The sequence below is a fragment of the Coregonus clupeaformis genome, chromosome 21, assembly GCF_020615455.1.
Source record: "Coregonus clupeaformis isolate EN_2021a chromosome 21, ASM2061545v1, whole genome shotgun sequence".
NCBI classification, from domain to species: Eukaryota; Metazoa; Chordata; class Actinopteri; order Salmoniformes; family Salmonidae; genus Coregonus; species Coregonus clupeaformis.
Genome location: NC_059212.1, coordinates 58,301,501 through 58,323,988, shown reverse-complemented (window position 1 = coordinate 58,323,988; position 22,488 = coordinate 58,301,501). Strand labels below are relative to the sequence as shown.

Genomic DNA, 22,488 nt, shown 5'->3' with positions numbered 1-22,488 from the left:
ATATAGAAAATAACATTCAATTGCTAGTCATTTATTTTATTTTTTTGCATTGCTGGTACACTTGGGAAGATTCAGTTGCCAGCTCAAGAGAACAATAAGCAACATAAGCCAAGCAGTCCCCCTTCATATCTTCTGTCAGGGTAACATTTTCTATTTTTTTTTGTAGATGCCACTAGTAAACCATTTTGACACAGCTGAAAAATGCTAAGGGTTACAGTCCAAGGTCTTTAAAGATGTAAAAAAAAAAAAGGCAGCAAAAGTTTGGGAAATAACACAGACAAAGCAACAAACCCTATATTTTGATTGTGCAAAGCACAGAACTATAAAAAGATATATTTATATGTATATACAGCTAAATGAATCTCTGTAAACATGGTAAGTATGTTAGTTTTCAGAAAACATGGTGTCATTTCATAAATACAGGCAACATTGGCATCCGCAAACATCACAAAAAGTTAACATTCTGGGCATTTAAATACAGCCCATAGCCATAGAAACTGAAGAAACATGGGCTCCAAAATACCCTACTCACAATGTTTTAGTGTTTATAATGGCAGATTTGGTAACCTTTATAGATATATGGTGTAGTTAAACTCTGTACTAAAGAAATAATGTGCCTTCACATCTTGGGGGGAAAAAGATGGTGTCATGTAATATGCCTATATTATACTAACATATATAATGGTATATCATGTAAGAAAATACAAAAATAAGATTAATACTGTCAATATTTGTACAAGAAAATATTGTATTTTAAAGGAACAAACATTAGGTTTATGAGTTAGTGTCATTCAGAAGCGAACTGCCAATCAGGGAAAGAAAAGGAAATAAATGCGCTTTTTGATCATAAAGACTTTCCCTAATGCTCTTACACTAGGGCTCGTAACTTTAATAATGATCAATATAATAATCTGACTTCTCTTCAGCACCATTTATCTTCTGAACAACGCTTTGGTTGGAAAATAATATTATGCAAGTGCTATTACCAACATGGCACATAGTTACTGCTATATATTTTTAACTGTCAGTTGTTGAAAAAGTAGTATATTCTTTTCAATTACACCTCTGCAATGATTATATGTATGCTGAGCCTGCTCAAAGCCTCTTAATAAAAAGAAGTAAATTATTTATATTTCAACTTGAGTAATTTACAAGCTATGGAACAGTAGATGTTAGCTGTTGTCCGAGTCGTCAACTTACATGAGATTTGGCAGTTACAGCTATGTAGACAGTATATAATTATGGGGAAAACTGGAGTGTCTCATTTAGAGCCCACCCCCTAAAATCGTATCCCTTATACATTTTCAGCTGCAGAAGAAAAGTGGATGATGGCCGTGCATGTCTCAAGCTCTTGTGAGGAAACACAGTATAAACTTTATCAGGCAGACTAACTGCTGCCAGCATGACATGCTTACAGCTTTTACATGGCAGTTTAGAATGTCTCTTTTTCAAATTGGGGGCTTTTGAAATGGAAAAATACATACAAAATGTTAAGCCAGTATGAACAATGCAATTTTGCCTTAAAACACATACTTTGAGAGAGAGACTGCCATTTTCAATTGAATTGTTATTCCAAAAGGGCAACATTACTAATGGTCGCAGCGGAACTTGCTTCAGAAATACAGCTACAGGTATTCTAGCATGCCAATGGACTCATTTGTTTGGTCTGTATCAGTATTGGTGAAGGTAGGAGGGCCTGTGCTCATGTTTGATGGGGAAGGATTTAAATCCCTTGCTGATGGGTTTGTGCTGTTGTTGCTGATGCTGCTGCTGCTGTTGCTGCTGCTGCTGCTGGGTGTAGGGAGAGAAGCCAGAGGAGATCCCGGTGGAGGGAGGGCAGTCACTGGCAGTGGACCACACCGGAGACTGCAACATCTGCATCGAATCACTCCATTGGCTGGAAGGGATGTTCATCTGGTACAAGGAAGAGCTTGGATTGGGCATGGTGTTGTGTTGAGTGTGAGCGGAGTGCTGCCATGGGGCCTTCGGCGGCCAAGTTTTAGTTTTGCTGTCCTGTGGAGTAGAATGGATGGAAATGGGAGTTGATCAATACAAGATCTTTTGCAAAAACCCCAAACTAAAAGGGGGTAAATGTTAACATTTAAAGGGATACAATATAAAAGATAATCATATATATAGATACAGTGAATGATAGAGGCTTCAATTCTCTGGCCCAATTCATGTACTGCACACAGACTCCTAAGTACACACACTTTCCTTACCTGGTTATTATCATCTCCCATGTGATGGAGGGGAGGAGAGGGCAAGGTACACACCTCCTGCTCGCCACAGCTGTGTTTTCTACAGGCAGAAGAGGAGACATGAAGCTCTACAGCACACTGTCAATAGTTCACTTCACGAATAACAAAACAGGTTGGAAGGAAAACAAAAGAACAGTAATACACTATGGTGTACATTTACTACATGGTGACTCAGTTGTACCTTTTTGTTTGACAGCTGCAACAAGGTCAGGCCCAGAGAACATGGAGAACAAGCTGTCACCATTGGCTGAGGACGTCTCATCACTGGAGCTGGCAGAGTCTCCCTGATTGGCTGACCAGCTGCTGTTGACCGCCTCCCTGTTTCACATAATAGTGGCATTCTCAGTTAGAACTACTTGAAACACTATGAACATCTTGTTCTTACCATTCCACAACTCGAACATCACTAAGAAGCATGTAAGATTGATTGGCATAATTATATAGAGAGATGTCATATACAAAGAGATGTGTGAATAAATTGTACTAGTAGGCATGTGTCATGTGAGATAGAGTGGTGTATAGAGCCTTGAATGATTGTACCCTGTAGTACTCTGTGCGGACTATATAGAGCCCTGTGCCATATACAGAGGTGTGTGTATCAATGAGATGTTAGGTGTTGATTGTGATTGGTGAATGTACCCCTCGCTGTAGTACTCTGGGTGGGACCAGGTCCTGTGCTGCTCATCAGGGACGGGCCAGTTGCTGCGGGTGTTGCTGGGGCGACGGATGTGCTGCACCTGCCGTTTCTGCTGCATGGCCTGGCTGACTCCGGCAACGTAACGCGCAAACTCAGGGTCAGAGCCAACTGCATATGAAAGGGAGAAAACACAGTTCAGTTTCTGACATCCTCAGCTTTTCTCTCTGTGTGTTTGCACCCCACAGCTCAATCCATTCAGCTAGACTGTCTACCATAGCAGAAAAAGCACAATAGCTGTAAGTCAGCTGAACACAATGGCCTCCGCTCTGCTGCACTGTAAAAACAGCGACTGACATTGTAAATTCAGCATTAAATGTCAAATTACAAATCAGAACCGCTGGGGGGGGGGGGGCTGCTCACGGTCAGACACAACAACCTACATTTACAGTGCATTTGGAGAGATGCTAGTAAGGTCCTGTAGTTCAGAGTTTTTGAAAATGTATCTGGATGGAAGAGCTGGCTATGAAGCTTTTTACACTTCCTCCTCAGGTTGCATTGGATAATGACCGCTATTCATTCAGGAAATCATATGGAAATCACAGACAAACTACATCGCACTGACAAGCTCTTTTTATGTCAGCTAAATATCACCACCCAAAATGGCTTTAATGGTTACAATGAGATTACGTAAGTGTTTATGGCAGCACATCTCCAAACCACAACACCCTGTGAAAAATCAAAAGCAACCTGTCCTTTCCAGGCATAATGAATACCTGACTAATGACTGCAGTGCTAAACAGGAAACAGGAGTGTCTCCTTTTTCCTTCTCAGTCTTTGTAATGAAACAGCCCAGTCAACACAGCTCCAGGCCCCACTGCTGACACAGTTCTCTCCTACCATGGAATCCCTGGAGGCTGTGAGCTGCCTGCCTCTCTCACACCACCACAACCCAGACACCCTACTGATAACGGGCAGGGAGGGGGAATAACACACCGTCCCAAAGGAGGCCTCTTTTCTTTATCGGAGGTCAAGACACTGGATCTCAACCTGGCTACACTTTGACCAACTATGTGCAGGAAGGAGCCAGCCTTCATTGCTATTATATGGAGCCTTTCTAGTCGACTGCATCCTTCAACATGACAATATGCAGGTCACACACTGCTCTAAAGTGTTATTATCAACCACCTAGGTTATGTTCAGTGAGGCACACCGTAGTACCTCCCGTTTCACTCTGTTCCTAAATGTTCACTCCCTACTGAACACCCACATTAGTCAGAGGAACCCAGAGTGTTATCTGGGTTTGTGGATGTAAGGGAGAAAAATGACTCACCTGCGGGGTCAAAGGGCAAGGTGTCTCCCAGCACCCCAAACACCCCCTCGTTCTGGTCCCTGTTGGGCCAGGTGTTGTTGCGGGGACCTTGTGGCTTCTGCCCCAGCATCTCAGACATGACACTGTCCATGTAGGTGCTGACCAGCCCCAGGCTGTACAGATCCGAGCTCAGGTCCGGGAGGCCAGGTGAGCCCCACTGGCCAATGGGCCCCAGGGGGGAGAGCCCTGCTGGGGGAGGGGGGCCCTGGGGAGGAGGCTGCTGCTGGCTGGAACCACTCAGCCACTTGCTTGGCACTCTCTGCTGGAGAAGAGCCTGGGGTGGAGGCTGTTGGGAGGGCAGCTGAGGTGGAGCATGCTGCTGACCAATAGGCTGGAGGAGGTGTTGGTAGTACTGCAGTGCCTGCTGGGAGGGCTGCTGTGGTGGTGGTGGCTGTTGCTGCTGTTGTTGTTGCTGCTGCTGCTGCTGCTGCTGCTGCTGTTGTTGCTGTTGTTGCTGTTGTTGCTGTTGTTGCTCTGCGTTGCTTCTGCACTGGCTGCTGATGCTGGGGTATGCTCTGTGTAGGGGGCTGCAGTGAACTGTGGGAGACAGCCTGGGAGGTCGGGGTTCGGTCAGTGGCTCCGCTCGGGGGCTTCAGCTCGGCAGTGTTGGCAGATGCCACGGAGTTCCTCCTTTTGACCAGTGGGGAGGCTTGCTGGGACTTGCCCATGTTGAAACCTGAGAGAAAGTCAATGACGTCCTGCATCTCCTGGTCCGTGGGGAGGTTCATGCCCTGGTCGTCACACACAGAACCGTTCTGGGGCTGAGTGGGGTCGGGGTTGCTGGACAAGTTGCCCAGCTGTAAGATACTCTGCAGTCTCCCGTCTACTGCGTGGCCCAGGCTCTTAAACTGCTTGTCTTCAGAGCTGCTGCTAGAGGAGAGCATGCTATGGGACGGGGTGCTGGGGATGGAGTAGCTGCCCCCACCACCACTGGACACAGAGCTGGAAGAGGCCTTCTTGGTGAACTTGGAAGTTAGCTTGGAGATAGTTTTGGGCAGGCCACTGGAGGCTTTGGAGCCATTTCCAGGAGGCAGGTCTGCCTGCATCCCGTAGTCAGGGCTCTCCCGCTGTAACTGCATCTGAATGGTGGGCAAGGCCTGTTCTCTGTGGAGGGAGAAGATATACAAGCATTCAATGGCATGGAAAATTCCAATAGCTAGCTAGCTTTTAAGATTTTCTTTCAGGGCAAACGTAAACTTAAGCTTGAGAATGAGGGCTACCTCTGTCAACCAATGTGAACACACAGCATGTTGATTCTTTCTAGGAATTAAAAAGGCAAACGTGAAAATGCCTTAGGTAATACACATCCACCCACTTGCACTCCTTCCACCTATTGATGTCAAAGACGGCAGTATATAGCACGTCCACCAGGCCTAGGGTCTTCTCTGGGTCCAGACTCCGCTGCAACAGAGACATGGTGGCTGGGTCCTCTTTCAGGCACCTACACACAGGACAGTCAGGACACAGCATGACTGGCATGTCCAACATAATAAAAATACATTTATAGAAGGTCTGTTAATGCTTCACTTTACTGTCCAAATGTGATAGTTGATTGAGTCCAGTGTTGGCTTATGTGGATAAAAAGTATGTCGTTTGCTTATTTAGCCAATTGTATGTCTAAGGGTTCTGAATACTTGGAATTCCCTTGCTAAGATAAAACAGAACTGTAAAGCAATTACATTTATTGATTTGCCCAATTCTTTTTTTGACCTGTAAAGCAAACAGATTTTGTTTTTCCAGAGGGCAGAAGAGACAATTATGAATAATCCTACTCACCATGTGGAGGGGACTTGTACCACAACTCTGGAGCCCTCCAGAGCAATCTGTGGAGCATAGGCTTCCTTGTTCTCGATCTGAGCAGTGTCAACAACCACCTGTCCACACATGCACACAGTCATTCAGAGAGCTGCATCAGCACAGCTTCTAATAGAATGTATTTCCTCACTGCCAGTTATGCTTCAGCAAAGCAACTCTAAGGGATTATAGTGTCCCCTTTTTATCCTGACTGACTGTAAGCAATGCAGATAGAGTACCAATTTCTTTCCACAATAACACATCCGTCTCCTCCTCCATCTAAAATACAAAATGGATATAATGAAATAAGATATGCCACTACCTCTGCCCATAAGTCTGAGTATGTGGGCAAAGACAATGTAAGCTACTTTGGGTGATTCAAACTCATTAAAAAGTTGAAAATAAATGTCAACGGCAGCACCAAACATCCACGCTTCCAGCTAGCCAGCCCAATATTTTCCAGTAGTTCTTTGAAAGAGGCTCTACTTTCTAGACAAATGCAACTGGGTCATGGGGAGGGAGGACCCTTCCTGTCTCACAGGAAGTCAGCCTATTGTTATTTATAGAGCAGGTGTATCCTCAGGACCCCCGGGCTGTCAGAGGGCTGAGTCCAATCCTGTGAGAGAAACATACAGCCACACCCACCACCCCGTCCCTGACTCACAACAAGGTCACAGGCAGAGAGAGAGAGAGAGAAAAAATGAGAGTGAGAGAGAGATACAGCAGCATAGACCCCCCAAAAAAAAAAAAAAAAAAGGAGGAGAAGCGGCCAATTCAGTTGTTGAGCACTCTAAAATGAATGGCCCAGAAAGAACAAAGCCATTTTCACTGTCTGGCAGAAGTGCTCTATAAGTAATGTTAAGAGGAGGTGGTCTTCTCTTAGGCCGCTATGGAGACTCCCACTCTGTCTGTTCTTCGGAGCTCACAGCTTAGATAAGGAGTTCATGTAAAGCTCCCATCCACAACCAGGGTTTGTTTTATACTCAGCGCTGCTGTTGGGTGTATAGGAACACTCCCCAGGCCTGACGCACTAAATATTACAGAACACACTGAGAAAATAAATCAAGTAGAGTAGTGGAGGACTGCTGCTTTCTCTCACTGTTGGCTGGGGAAGACTCGTTTCAACGTGAACAGCCTGAGATCTGTTTGCAGATCCACCCAGATGACCCCATCCTTTACCCAGATGCTGCAGGAATGTTGGCTTCACTGTGTGTCTACAATGAGTTTGTTTACACCTCTTGGCTATTCAAAGGAACCCAACATACCTTCCCATCATCTCGATTACACACCTCCCAAACAATGGGCTCTAGGTTACAATACAGACTCCTTTATAGCTCTGGGCCAGACTGCAAGTTGTAGAGTCTTCACTAAGCAGAGGCTGTGGAGTAACAGTGAATCTGGGACCTCGATCAAATTAAAAATGCCTTTACCTTTTCATAAAATAAGTGAGGTTGGTTGAACCACATGGCCCTACTGCTAAAGCAAAACAATCCATCAGCTAATTTAAGTCGAGACAACTGTTTATGTTGACATCTAATGAGACAAAGGTATTTTAAGCTGGGTGAGTTTGCTGCCCTTGTTGACATCTTAAGTGCTTTGTACTCACCAGTCCTGCCTGAGCGAACAGTAACTGGACGGCGGTCTTGCAGGCCATTCTCCAGCTGGAAGGGCAGACCTGGTTGAGGACCTCAGTGACGGGGGAGTCGTCCCGGGGGGTCACTCCGTTCTGTCCTACTGCCTCTTTAATGAGCTGCAACATGGTGTGCTGTGGATACAAAACAGGGTGGCCAGTGTGAAAACACAACACCTCTGCTGCTGATGCAAGGCACTAATGTGGACCTGACAAAGATCCACTTTGGATTGAAACTTTGTTGATGCTTTTGCCAAATAAATGTATGGTGGAGCAATAGTGAGGGTGTGGGTCCAATTCATCTCTTCTAAACACTAACGTACACCAGAACAGGAAACAGTAGCAACTAAAAAGTCCAGGGACTAAGTCTCCTCCTGTTAAAGTGTCTAGGCTCTCTAGTTTAAAGGGTCCTGATGAACGTGCTGTTTATTTCTGAATCTGGTAAATGGTGAGTCAGACAACTGACAGATAGTGTGAGTGCAATTATCATACAAGTCAGTTTTTGTCCCACAGACTAAGGGAGAATCCCACTGTAAACTAACAAAGCAGATGCTGATCCTAACCAGACCCAAGGCATCAGATGTATCATGGAATAAGTGTTAAGACATCCACGTCAAAACATTAAAGCCTTGCCAAATACATGACTCACAGCACACATAACTCATCAGTGGACGATATGAACTTCTAAGCGGCTCTCATTTCCTAGAGAGAGCAGAGGCCCATTCTGGTCAGCCAGGTCAGAATATGAAAGACGTAGGAAACCACCCATCACAGTAGCCTAGCGCCAGGATGACAGCGCACCAGCATGACAGCGAGCCAGCCAGGGGTGTATTCAATGATGCAGATAGAAATGTACTGAATAGAGCTGAATACGACTCCCAAGCTGATAGGACTCCCGATTTAACATAACAGACAATCATATATGTTCTACGCAATCGCTGAACATTCTGTAACGTCAAGTCCTCCTCAACAGACCCCAGGGCATACCGTTTTCAGTTTGAGGTTGTCAGCCGCTGACTCGTTGAAGGACACTCCTTTGAGGAAGTGGGAGCCAATCTGCACAGGGATGGTGGGCAGCTCACACTGAATGGGCTGGGAGATGGTCTGCATCCTGCCAGCCTGCTGGGCCTCTGCCTCACTGCAGCAACCCTACATAGTAGACACAGAGAGACAGAGACACACACACAGAGAGACAGAGACACAGGCGCAGACACAGGATGTACAAATAGGTTAGAGACAGGGTATGCCCTTATCACGGCCACTATAATCCAAGGCTTTACCGTTCCTAATGAGCTGTAATACGGCCTGTGCTTAGAGTAAACATACCTGTAAAGCTGCCTCCACAGATTTGGGATTGAGGTGAAAGCCAGCCTTCAGTGCATATTCACTGTGGCCCATACTTTCTAGTGCTGCTTTATAAGCCTGGCGAGACGGGGGAAGAAAAAAGAAAAGAGAAAATAATTTGTATAAACTCAACATGTAAGTAGGTCAGGCTAGCTTCATCCAGTCCTTTCATATCCGAGCCATCAACACATTGATTTGAAGCAGCCCTTGTTCTGTAGGGCACTATTGACCCAGTAAGTCCAAGGCTGCATCTGAAATGGCAACCTATTCCATATATAGTGCAATCCTTTTGACCAGAGCCCTATGGAGCCCTGATTAAAAGTATTGCACTTTACAGGGAAAATGACCAGGAATAAGGCTCTGGTCAAAAGCAGTGCACAAGCCTATATTAGGGAATAGGGTGCCATTTCAGACATAGACCAAGGCTGTGGTGGTCCTGCGTGGAGCCCCATCTACCTGTAAGGCATTGTCGATCTTCATGTTGAGCTCCTTCAGATGGTGATCAGGGATGTTGGGGTTGTTGGAGCAGAAGAGCTGCTGGACCTGGATGCCTGCCAGGCAGCCGTCACGTCCCCTCTCCCTCAGACGTCCTGTGGCCTGGAGCACAGCACAGTCTCAGGTCACATAGCAGTTTAAACACAGCATCACATACCCTAGTACAACCCTTACACACCCTGCATCTTCTCTGTACAGCTAATCTGCATTACAGCAAGGTGCACAATATGCATGAGAAAATCTGTCAGTGTTGGATTGTAGGGGAATGGTAAGTAGCTAGCTAACATTTTCAACTTCAATGTAAAGGAGTAACTAACCACCAAGTATACAGTAAATTGCAGAGGTGTGGACTCGAGTCACATGGCTTGGCCTCGAGTCTGACTCAAGTCACAAATTTGATGACTTGAGACTTGACTTGGAGCCTCAAGACTCGGGACTCGAGACTGATGACTTGAAATGATCTGGCCAGGTTTTGTAAAATTGTCACTCATTTTGTGGTACAGAGTCTATATGGATTACTCTCCACGCAGCCAGAGACAGTAGCCTCAGCACCGACTTGCAAAAAGAACATGCAACATATTGACTAGTGAAACGCCCACTCAGCCCTCTGCTCTGATTGGACCAGAAAACTGGTCAAGACAGGTCGCGAGTGTGAAACTAAATGTGGAAAAATACATATAGTCTACCATAGTAGGACTATGTTTGTATTATCCATATAAAATACAGTTTAGAAATCTACTACGGAGGCATCTTTGCCAGAACAATAACAGGCTACCTGGAGATTTTCATTGATCATTTTCATATTTCAGATAGGCCTAGTTTGGGTGGCTACTGGCTATATGTCTAAAGATAGCTGTAACGTCGCACTGCATTCAATATTATGGGATGAAGATGTAACATATTCTGGCAAATTAATTACGGTATTTGTGAGGAAGAAAAGGGCAGGCGGCCCTCCAAAGTGACAGCATGCGGTGCAGACAGATCCTGCAACCTCCGCTGCATACAGGTAGGCAGTATGATTCTGCTTGTTCTGGACTCCAGAGATTGGCTGCTAACATTAATGACCTTCAGCTACAAATGCAGATGTGTAAAACACAGTTTATTTCTGTATCTTGCGTTTTGAAAATGCATCACCATTTATGGCTGTAATGACAGGCTACATTGGCGCAGCAATTGTGTATGCATGTGCATGCGTGGGGTCATGAGCTTTGAAGCACTGCTTTTTGGGGGTTGCGGGTCAAAAAGTTTGAGAACCAATGAGCTAGCGAACAGATTAACGATTTGCTATAGAGCTATAGGATTGGGTGCAGTGCAAATGTCAAACTGTAGGGAGAGCGGCAAAAATTGTTTGGTGATCAAGAATATGAACTGTTTACTTTGCAAGCATTAATTACTAGCATAGGACAACTGGTCTTTTGGTATGTCAAAATTGCTTGAAATGTATTATTTATTTATGAAGCTTGCATTTGGGATTTGTTGTTACAAATTAATTATTACATAATCAAAGTGTGTTGTAGACAAAATAATGAAAAGGGCTGTCTGGTTCCTCAAACAGACCATATTTGTAGTTGAACAAGTCATTGCATGTATAGATGTATAGTAGACCCGTTCTACTTGTGACTCTACTTGAGACTCGGACCTTGACTTTAGACTTGCTTGTGACTCAAATAATAGTGATTTGGTCACACATCTGGTAGATTGTACATTTCAGAACCGTGTTGGGCCTAGATTTGTGAATAACTGCTTCTATAAGGGGGAGACCGACCGCCTCCCTCTATGAAAACTGCCCAACAGTGCAGTGAGGCCCGGCCTGGCCCAGCCCGGCCATATCGCAGCAGCACATTCCAGCAGGATATCCAGCCCCGTTCCCTCCAGGGCTAACACCCCACATGCCAGGGCTTAACAGATCAATCAGGCCACTCACTATTCTCCATTCTGGCTCCACTGTACAGAACAAAGCTCAGAATGTGCCGGAGGGACTGATTAGCTACGGGATTAGCCAGCTAGCTCCTCTCACAAAATGGCCTCCATTTCAGTTAGCTAGGGTTTGTTTGGGGATGTGTAGGCCTAGCTTAAAAGTGGAGGAGGGAAAACTAGCAATACAGGCTCATATACTGTACATACAAACTTCTCAACGGGAAATAGGAGGAAATTATGGCTGGAATGGTAGCTGACTGCATTTCATTTCACAGGAATGTATAACAGTCAGCTTGTCACATTTTGAACACAGCCTATTTCCACCAGCTAGTCAGACCAGGAAGCTCCTCGGAGAGTCCTAGGGGCATCCTGGCCTCCATGTCCAAATACCTCGGCTGCACCCTTCCATGATCGTGAGGCCTCCTCCAGCTCCGTGAGGGGCCCAGGGCAGGAGCTCTGGGAGCGGACATTGCTACGTCGCTCCTGGGCCTGGGCGAGGGCCTCCGCCAGGCACGACTGGGCCACAGGCTGCACCTTCTGCAGGGCCTGGGATAGGAACTGGAAGTGCACCTGCATCACCGTCAGGAAGCACCGACCCAGCACCTGGAGAGAACACAACATAACACAAGATTCAAGGTTGTGATCAGGACAACATAGAACATCAGGAACACTAGTCTATTGGTTTGGGGGATTGGTCAAGGTCAATGATGAATAAATAGAGACAAGGCAGAAAAGCAGGAATTCCCTATAACGTCAGGAAAAAAATATATCACACGATTACATTAGTGGGAGCCTTGATCATACTCAGACACTGTTACTTTTTTTATTTTTTATTTAGCAGATGCTCTTATCCAGAGTGACGTTGGCTTCAGTGACTTGGTTGTTTAAATTTTACTGGGGAAAAAAGTACAACTTTGATAACCCTCAGTCATCTTAAATCAGATCTTCTAAATAGAATCGCATGCATTGCATCAATTTACTGCTTTAAAGATGCTCCTCTTGTTTCAGAGGAAAACCCAGCTCGAGAACGTGACATCCAAATTACCCACAAAAACAACTTTGTGAGGGGCTATAACCCAAAAACAGTTCAAGGCTGGATAAAGGCTGCATTACAGTGAGTCACTGAAGAGAACTATCTATGTAATAGTTCAATTTCAACTGGTTCATATCACTAGAACATTAAAAAGGAAAACATTTGACAGGCTAACATTGTAAAAAAAAAAAAAAGCCACAACTCAAGTTGTGGCAGGATGAAATTAAAATGTCTCTATATCAAGGCCATGTTCTGCTGTGCTGCTTGATAACACGTCCTCTCATTTTCCACACAACCACCCCAGTCTACAGTGCAATGTTCCCCCAGCATCTACAAGGGCAAATCACTTTCTACCATAATTGGGAAGCACAGTCTGTGTTATAAATCACAGTCTACTCTACTGAGAGGCCTAGTACTGTAGTAGTAAAGCACAACAAGCAACGCCTACAAACTACCCCCAAGCCATAAGACTGCTGAACAATTCATCAAATGGCCACCCAGACTATTTACATTGACCCCCCATTTGTTTTTACACTGCTGCTACCCACTGTCTATTATCTATGCATAGTCACTTTACCCTTACATATGTACAAATTACTTTGACTAACCTGTACCCTGCACATTGACTCGGTCCCCCTGTAAATAGCCTCATTGTTATTTTATTTTGTTACTTTATTATTTTTTACTTTATTTGGTAAAATATTCTCTTAACTCTTTCTTGAACTGCATTGTTGGTTAAGGGCTTGTAAGTAAGCATTTCACTGTAAGGTCTACACATTGTTGTATTCGGCGCATGTGACAAAGTTTTATTTGATACGAAGTTGGCTATTCTCCTTTCAACTTAATAGTGGAGCAGATTTTTCCACCTCAGGATGGCAGCGTCCCAGACCCTGTGCAATGGGTGATTCATATAAGCAATAATATTCACATTTACATAAGTGAAGTGAAGGAATTGTCAAGGTTTAGGAGGAGTCAGACATGTTGGTTGTCCAGTTAGCAAAAACAAGAGCAACAGGACACCACAGCCGGGCTCACTGTGGTCACAGGGTTCTTTTTCAGGTACGTGCTGAAAATATATTTTGGCTGAGTTGTTAAGACAGAAATATGCCACCCTGTTTAAAAGCAGACAGGAACAACAAGGCTGGGCTGTCCTCATTCTTTAACACCACATCATGGGGGCACAGACACCGACTAGGCCTATACATTTACTGACCATTTCCAAGGCAAGGTCCAAACCCTTTAGAGCCCTCTTCAGCTCTGATTCGGAAATAGGACCAAATAACAGTTATAACATAAGGGAATGGGTCAAACATGCAGTATTGGTTCTGATCCATGAGTTATGAGGGTGTGTGACATGCCTGCTGCTTACGTTGCACTGCTAATCACAGTATTAACGCTGGTAACACTTCTCTCTCAAATGACTAATGCATACCGAACACTGGCTCAATGAATAATGATATGAGATTGTCTCTCTCCCCTCACTTTCCTAATGCAGACTATCAAACAAATTGTAGGCTGTCACGGAATTGAGTCGCGGAATTGTTTAACATAAAATATGTTAGCGGTCAAATTTGGAGTCCATTTTATCAGTGAATGCAACAAAAAGGCCTATTATTACAGATCGTTGTTAGAAATTAAGAAAACATTCAAATTGTTTAACAGATATTTTCATCTCGGTCACATGAAACCGCTCATGCATGCAGTGCGCTTTTGAGAACAGTGTTTTCCCGGTGTTTTCCCACTAATTGCATTTTGGAACATTCACACGTAACCAACAGCCATGTGCGCATTGTTGAGCTTATAATATGAAAAAATAAAACGTTATCAACATTTTAAGCTAAAATGGTCTGATCTGTTGCATCAGCCTCATTGGTTTTTTTTGTGCAGTGGTAGTATGGATTTTGGATCTGTCATCCCAGAACTGTCCCAGTGTCTGATTTGAACCGTAGACATATTTATCGTCCCAGAAGACAAAAAGGTGCCCTTACTTACGAGCCCTGGAGGGAATTATTTTATAAATAAATAAAAAGTATTTGGTTGTAATTGTAATGTTGCAATATTGTATAGGCTACCAAAGGTGGCCAACCATCCTCCAGGAGAGCCTTAAAGGGGCTGTGTTGTGTTTTGAGACAGGCTTGAATATGCAAAGAAAGAGTGTAGCCTACATTTTTCTCTGATTCTCTATGGTAAAAAAGATGGTAATGCATTTTATTTTGTAAAGTCATAGAATGATGTACAAATGATGTTAAAGACCATTTATTTATTGTAAGTGACTTGAGCTTTTGGCCAAGTAATAAAAAATAATAAAATCAGTCCTACTTGTCCAAAGGACAAGTTGCAAAAAAGTTAATGTCAAGCCCTGCATTCTGAGAAGTAATGTCAAATTGCTTATAATACCATTAATACTATTATTTTTGGACCAGATGTACAGAGCACTATAAAAGGACAGAACAGACAATCACAAACTATAAAAGGACATGATAATCTAGCAAGATAAATGAAAAAGTTGCACAAAAAAATAATTAATCACACATGGGGATAAGATGACATTTCTTATCGGCTCATGGAAAATATGAGGAATAAAACTAACAGGGCCAAGCCAACTTTTGGACACATACAGGGCTGAAAGGCAGGCTTAAACAGTGAGAAGGATGAATCGAACAACACTGATCTTCACCATTTACTAAGGACACATCTATTGTCTTCTTGAAGTGGAAATGATAATCTATCCTAGGAGAGTGAGAATAAAAACCAGATGCCTTTGTGTTTCATGTTTTCTTCCTGTCTAAAATACCTCTTTAGTGCTGCTACTGAGTGGCCCTCACCATCCAGCCTGTCTTCTGTAGGATGGCCATTTCCAAAGGTAACATCTATAGACCCTTTTCCAGTACATGACACACTGACGTCACTTACAGACGTGTGCGACTCTTGGCGGCAGTAAGAAAACCATTGCCATCTGCGCCCATTCAACATAGCCTAGATTTACATTTTATTACTTCTAAACAAAATAACTTTTTTGGGTTCTCATATGCTTACAATAACGTTTTGATTCTTGCTTGAACAGTCGCTAAGATTATATTTGGTTGTGATCTTTGCAAAATAACTAATTTTGGATGCAGCAGTTGTTCGCTAGAATGCTAACGCTCATTGATATAGGCTGTAGCAAAAGCTAGCCAAAGAGCCATTTTACTGGTTGAAGTTGAAGTGCAAGTATAATGCAGTCGATTTGCGATGATGACGCCAACATTATATTAAGCAGGACATTCATACAAGCCTTAAAATCCAATTATAATCCAAAAGTTGTTAGAAAATGCACTCATAAGCAACATGTAAATAGTCTTTTTTTGCTGACGTTCTATAAGGACTCCCCCTTGTTCTGCCACCAACGTGCGCAGATCGCCCTCGTGCATCAATGTTTGCAAACACAGAAAGGGGTCTATTAGACCAAAACAGGAAGTGCTGGTGCTAGTGTGTCGCATAATAATCCAACATGATACTCATCCATTGTTTTGATACAGATTTAATTTCTCTCTCAATTAAAAGAAACCGGGTGACGTTCGTTACACACAACCTCGAGGTTGTAATCTAATAATGGCTGCTGTGAGCGTGGCCATAAAATCAGAGGTAGAGGAGGAGTAGTAACCTAAGAACAAAATAGACTGACCATGTAGTAGACACCTGATATGAAAGAATCTTATCAAGTAACAAATCAACTGTTTGGGAAAAATGATACAGAATCTTTGAAGTCCGCTGAACTAGGTCAGATGTGTTTTTTCAGGGGTGTTTCGGGAGTGCTGCTTGTGCAGTTGTCTGCCTGGCTCTGGCCCTGGCTGCACTGTGATGGCCTCCTGTTCAGAACCAGGGGGAAATCTAAAATGGCATACTCCTCACATCTTCTCCTCGTCTCTGACCTTCTCCTCCAATGGCTTTGAGAAGGAGAGAGGATGCAATCGAGATCTTCCCCAGGACTCCTGTCTGGTTGGCCTGACCTTCGCTCCCTCTGTGGTTTCACTCATACACTCAGTAGACTGCCCCCTAATAAACCGTGACATTTTCATGCATATTTGGCAGCTGAGACACTTTGAGCAGCCAGGGTAGCCAAGTGCCGATAAAAACACACATTTAGTTTTCCATACTGACTGGACTTTCTGGATTTTGGGGAATAAGAGGGGGAAAAATGATCCTGCTTCCTTCAACATTCCACAATTCCCCAAACTCAAGAGCTTTTTTTGTTCTTCATACAGACCCAATTCTATATTTTACATACAACTGCCAAGACAAATATTCACACACGCACAAATGGAAAAGCCCTTTCCGTCACAAATGTAGTAAATCTCTCTGGGGGCAGGGAAATGGCCAAATCTAAAGGTGTACTGTGTTCTTATGTGAAAAGTAATTTGACATAAACAATATTCAGCTGCTCATGGAGGAAATGGAGGTGGAATAAAAAGTAAGCCGTAATCTGTGAAACAGAGTGAAACTCACTGGTCTAGTCAAAATACACAGTAGGCCTATATGATGCACGTGGCCATTTAGGTCTGTCTTTTGTCTGTAAACATCCTGAAAAGTGTTGGTTTATGATAGATTCCTTCTACTCAACTAGGTCTGAATATCTTATTCATTCCTCAATTCATGCACATTGGCAAGACTGAGGTAGAGCAAAAAGCACACTTTTCTTTGACAAACGCACTGTTGTTATTCACAGACACTAGCTGAAGCCAGAGTGAGTCAGTGTTGCTGCCAGACAGTCCTGCCGCAGTCTGAACTTTCACTGAGTTGGGCTTCCCCTCCCTTAATATTTATCTGTGCATATCCAAGACCACAGAGTCCAAATTACAGATTGTGGTGCGAAAGTCTTTCCTGCTCTGAGCACAACCACATCCACTGAGGCCCTGCAGTCCCTCTCATAAAACAGCCCTGGCCTGAACATTCATCTTATTCACTCATGGTCTGCCACTGAGGCCTTGCCCCCTTAAATCTGTTTAATCTCCAGGATGAGAGCATAGACATCGCACAAACATTCACTACACAAGAGGCAATTTGCTTGCTGCCCAAACAGATGTATTAAAAATAAATAAAACGGTTGACTCTTAATCACAGGGAGCAATGGATTGGCATTCCTCTTGAGTATTATTTAGGAGTGGCACTACCCTGGAACCTCTATCCATGTCTGACTGGCTAGGCAGTAGGCACAGCTATGGCAGCAGCAGTACATAAGGCTTCTCATCCACAGATGCCAGTGCAGTCTACTTTCAGTTACTATTTTCCCATACAAAGACTCACTGCAAAAAAATACTTTCAGAGCAGCATTTCACAATTGAGACGTAAGCAACTTTGCTGGCAATGCAGGGTGATCTGTCTGTCTCTCAGCATAAACTATGGTTCCGGCTCTCTTCTTCTCACATCCTCAGTGCTTTTCGCACCTCGCCCTCAGATCCTAGCACCCGCTTAACATTGGGCGTCAGGGCCTCATTTCAGCCAATAAATTCTGGATCAAGGAGCCATGCATTCTGAGAGACTTTAGCTAGGCATCTTAGCAGCAGCCTTGCACTAAAAAATGGAACATAAGAAACAAAAGCAAAAAGTGCAAAAAAAAGTTCCCTTTTGGCAAAGCATGCTCTATTGACAGCAGGTGGGAGGAGCTATAGGAGGAAAGGTTCATTGTAATGGCTGAAATGGAATAAATGGAACTGCGTCAAACATATGGAAACCACATTTGACGTTCCACATATTCCAATTCCAGCCATTACAATGAACCTTTCCTCCTATAGCTCTTCCTACCAGCCTCCACTGATTGACAGAGAAACGGAAGGGAGGGGAACGGAAAAGACTCAACATGTTATTTTTTTTACAGGTAGGCCTAATTGTCAGTATAATGTAATAACTTTACTTTGACAGGTGTTCAGTGTGTCCAGGTCGGTAACTGGAACCCCGGGAACCCCTTACCTCCACATCCTGCAGGCTGAAGTCCTTCTGGTCTTTGAAGTTGGCGGCCCCAGCGCTCAGCTCCATCAGCATCTTGGCGATCTCTGGCTTTATTGCTGCAGTCAGCCGGCTGGCCGCCTCCATGACATGTTCCTGCACGTCCTTCAGTTGCATAGCTGCTTTCGAGTAGTGGGAGTTCCTGAACACGCTGCTGAACAGGTCCGTGAGAAAGGCGCTGGCCCGGCAGAACACGTTCAGCGCATCCAAGTACTTGGAGATGCCCTGCTGGATGTCGGCGACCGCAGTGGTGGTGTTGGGGGTGGAGGGAGGTGGTTGGCAGCTGCCGGCCATGCCCACCCCGGTGGAGCCCCCCATGGGGGAGCAGGTGGAGCCCAAGGGGGCGCTGAGGGTCCGGCTCAGCTCAGGCATCTGGTACTGCTGGTGCTGCTGCACTTTCTGCTTGGACCCGCCGAGCAAAAAGCGCCGCTTGTAGTCCATTTTACTTTCCTGCGCACTACAACAATACATATGTGTCAGGCTGACTCTGGAAGCTCCGGGTTTCACCCAGCCAGAAACGCTCTCTCTTATCTAAACAACAACCCAATAGTCCTGGAATTTATGTAAAAAGACAACTTAAGGGCTCCATCTGCCAGAAGCTCATCTCAATATGCCTCAGAACTGTAACAAGAGAGATGCAGAGAGAGAGCAGGGTAAAGACTTGCTGACTGAGTGTGATGTTTATGTGCAGCCCTGCTGCAGCTCACGGTGGGCAGCCCCAGCAAAAATAACAGGCAGAAATGCACGTTTCCGAATCTGTATTTTCAGCCTCAAAAGGAGTCAATGTTTTATGAGGACAGCACAAAAAACTGAAAACGCTCCACGATTCACTCTCATTCCAAGACAAGATTCATGTGCATAACAATTCCTTCAAATGGAAGCAGAAAATGTATTCTTTGTATAACATGTATATAGCATTTATGGATGTTTTTACTGATAGACTTCCAAAAAAAAAGAAAATCTTTAAAAGCAAAAAACTAAGCGAAGAATCTGAAAAGAAATGTGGCACTGGTCAACAGCAAGGAGTGTGAAAATAAAAAAAAACAACAGTTCTCCAGTAGGATTATGCTGCCTTGTCACTTCACTTCCTCTCTGCGATGGCAGCCTGTGGTGTGTATGGAGCGGAGCGGAGGGCAGACAACCAGTCCGTCAGAGTTCCTCTTCACACAGTGTCTGTGTGGCTCGTGGGGCGGTGAACAGAAGCCAGCTGATAGGACTGCTGTTGGAAACTTCGCCGGCCTCCTCCTCCTCGACGTCCGCGCCGTTTCCTTCTGCTGGCTGAGGTAGTTATTAATCACTGCGGAAACAAAATGTGCTTCCAGATCTCGCCGCTTCTCCTCCACAAAACGCAGATTAGAAGAGCGACAAAAGCACAAATGTATCTGTAAGGCCTCTAGGTCATTTCCTAAGGGAGGAAAAGGGAGAAACAAAATAACGTTACAATGATAGAGGAAGGATGAGCTTTGTTTCTAATGTGCTGTTATTTCCAATAAAACGTGGCGGTTTTGAGCCAGTTCTTGGGAAGATAAGGAAAATAATTGTGAATGCTTAGAAACTCAAGTAAATATTTAGTTTAAGGAATTACACTAGGTTTCATTACCAAATTGTGCAACAACTTCCAGTAGCCCAACTCAACAGCAACAATAAAATCGAACAAGAGAAAACAGAAGAACATTGGGGGTTTAGCATAGTCAGGTGTTAATTCTTGATCCCATTATTAGACTAATTTAATATTAGACTTCATAATTCAGTAAATAAATGGTAGACATGCTCACAGTGTAGATCCCTGCATACACAACACAATCAACACTTCTAGACTGGTACTAACGTTGTACCTCATGGAGAGCATCTCTGAAGAATAATTAACCCTAGTCCTCAGTAATAACTCCTCTACAAAAGGAAAACCACAGACAAATGTCTACAAGCGGTCATTGTTGGAAAACAGTGGCGATCTGTCCTAATTGAACACACACAGTGGGAGTTAACAATATCCCCTTTCAAAACCTAAGCAGCAAATGTCCATAGAAACCTGTTGTTTCTCCCCTTGGTGGTTTTATGTAATTATGCAAATAAGCAAATGCCAGCATGTATCATTACCTAGTTTGAGAACAATGGTGATAATATTTGTCACAGTAGTGGAGAGATGTCCATGTCAATACTTGGAAATGTACCCGTTTTCTTCCTAGATGTAGGCCCTAGCTAGCATAATGAAGGCTAGGAAATTCAGACGCACACAAGAAATGTGGCAATCAATACTAAAACATTTGCAATTGGTATCTGGAGCGTTGCTGTACTGTTTGTTGATATTAGAATCCCCTGATGATATCACACCCTAAATGACAAAATGGCAACATCACACTAATTATACTGGACAGGCCAGTCCCACTGTGTAATGTGTAGGCCTATCTGCTATTCATTTTGTTATCACCCAGCCACATGCTTACAGCGACAAATGGTTTGGGATGAGGGAGCAACTTGTGGAAAGAAAACAAGCCACAGCTTTTCCTCAGGATAACACCAGACACCCGCCATTGTGTGCTGCTCAGACTTCATGTGCATTCTACATGGCCTTTATCAACCATACAAAACATTCCACCACTGTTTTTATCTACAATGTTCACTGACCTTCAAACTTCGCTTCCTTTCACAAACAGAGGGGTGTGCAGACAGAGCCTGAGCCTACACCATGGAAGCAATGGAGAGACAGCCATCAAATCAAATGTATTTATAAAGCCCTTTTCACATTAGCAAATGTAAATACAGAAACCCAGTCTAAAACCCCAAACAGCAAGCAATGCAGATGTAGAAGCACGGTGGCTAGGAAAAACTCTAGAAAGGCAGGAACCTTGGAAGAAACCTAGAGAAGAACCAGACTGAGGGGTGGCCAGTCCTCTTCTGGCTGTGTCCCGGGTGGAGATATGAGTACATGGCCATTAAGGAAGATTGTTCTTCTAGATGTTCAAACGTTCATAGATGACCAGCAGGGTCAAATAATAATCAGTGGTTGTAGAGGGTGTAACAGGTCAGTACCACAATTTCCAAGTGAGCAAACTGGTTCCAAAAACCAGGTCATAACACCTGATGTCAAGTTAACAGTTCTCTCTATAACCAAAAGGTAAAATGTTGCTCCTTATGTTTTCTGTTGAAAAAAGAGACAAGCAGTCTACTTCAAACACTGTGCTTTGAGAGAGGTAGTCTAACTAGTGAGATGAGCAGTCTATCCTGTCTCTAAATCCCATGGATTACAGTGACTGCGGTAACTGCCAGATGCCCCACACTGCTGCTTAACCCAGTAAATAGGGATATTAAGGATACAGGAGGAAACAGGAAACAGGAGCCTGACTAGCCAGGTCCAGCCCCAAAAGGTCCTAAATCCTAGAAACTGCAAAACAGAAAAGGGAAGTTACATCAGAGGTCTATAAATCCAATAAGGAAACTGTTGTGAAATACAGTAGGTCTCATGTCATAACAAAGGAGGCAGAGCCAGCCAATTATTGTGATGAATAAACAAAGCCAATATTGCCTCTGATGTTCTCATTTAGACTTATCAAACCATGAAGTGGAAGCTGTCAGGTTTGTTGTTCTGACTCCAAAGTGAGTTTGAGGGTCTTGGTGTCCTGCTGATTTGGTCAGACGCCCTGCCTGGCCTCGCACCATTAAAAATTGTTCTGTTTGTGTCCAAGTGTCAATAGGCCATGTAAAAACACTGCTGCCCTGCCTGCCTAAGGCCTGGCTAAGATGAGTAGGCCAGGCTGGGCACGGCATCAATATTGATGTGACCTGCCCCACTATCCTCTCTCTATTGGCAGCCAACCTTCTTGTTCCAATGCGGAAGGTATTAGAGCTTACACCCAAACAAACCCATGTAATAGGAGGGTCCCCAGTCTGTGCTGCTGGCTCAGCGCCCGGTTTAAAGTCCTTCCTTCGGCAGGGTGCACTCAGGGCTAATGTTAGCTCAGCCTCCACCACTCACTCTGTATCTCAGCTGCTGCTACTTGGACAAGCAAGGGGCTTAGGTTTCCTGGA

General features: G+C 44.2%; 1 protein-coding gene across 1 annotated transcript; it reads right to left on the bottom strand.

The window, feature by feature from the left end:
• Window positions 1-15: 15 nt before the first annotated feature.
• LOC121535805 (granule associated Rac and RHOG effector protein 1) lies at window positions 16-21,173 on the bottom strand. The gene is made up of 15 exons (XM_045206033.1): window positions 21,088-21,173; window positions 18,427-19,867; window positions 11,838-12,050; window positions 9,492-9,632; window positions 9,018-9,113; window positions 8,679-8,840; window positions 7,668-7,826; window positions 6,044-6,141; window positions 5,583-5,708; window positions 4,759-5,371; window positions 4,229-4,643; window positions 2,901-3,066; window positions 2,446-2,579; window positions 2,223-2,302; window positions 16-2,013 (listed from the first exon to the last, which is right to left on the bottom strand). Exons 2-15 carry the CDS (start codon window positions 18,931-18,933, stop codon window positions 1,672-1,674), a joined length of 3,252 nt encoding a protein of 1,083 aa, XP_045061968.1. The 5' UTR covers window positions 18,934-19,867; window positions 21,088-21,173; the 3' UTR covers window positions 16-1,671.
• Window positions 21,174-22,488: the final 1,315 nt, after the last annotated feature.

Coding starts and splice junctions, on each gene's coding strand:
- LOC121535805 (XM_045206033.1), bottom strand. CDS start 18,933: ATGTATTGTTGTAGTGCGCAGGAAAGTAAAATGGACTACAAGCGGCGC. Junction 12,051..18,426: donor TCAGCCTGCAGGATGTGGAG/GTAAGGGGTTCC, acceptor TGTTCTCTCCAG/GTGCTGGGTCGGTGCTTCCT. Junction 8,841..9,017: donor CTGTGGAGGCAGCTTTACAG/GTATGTTTACTC, acceptor TCTACTATGTAG/GGTTGCTGCAGTGAGGCAGA.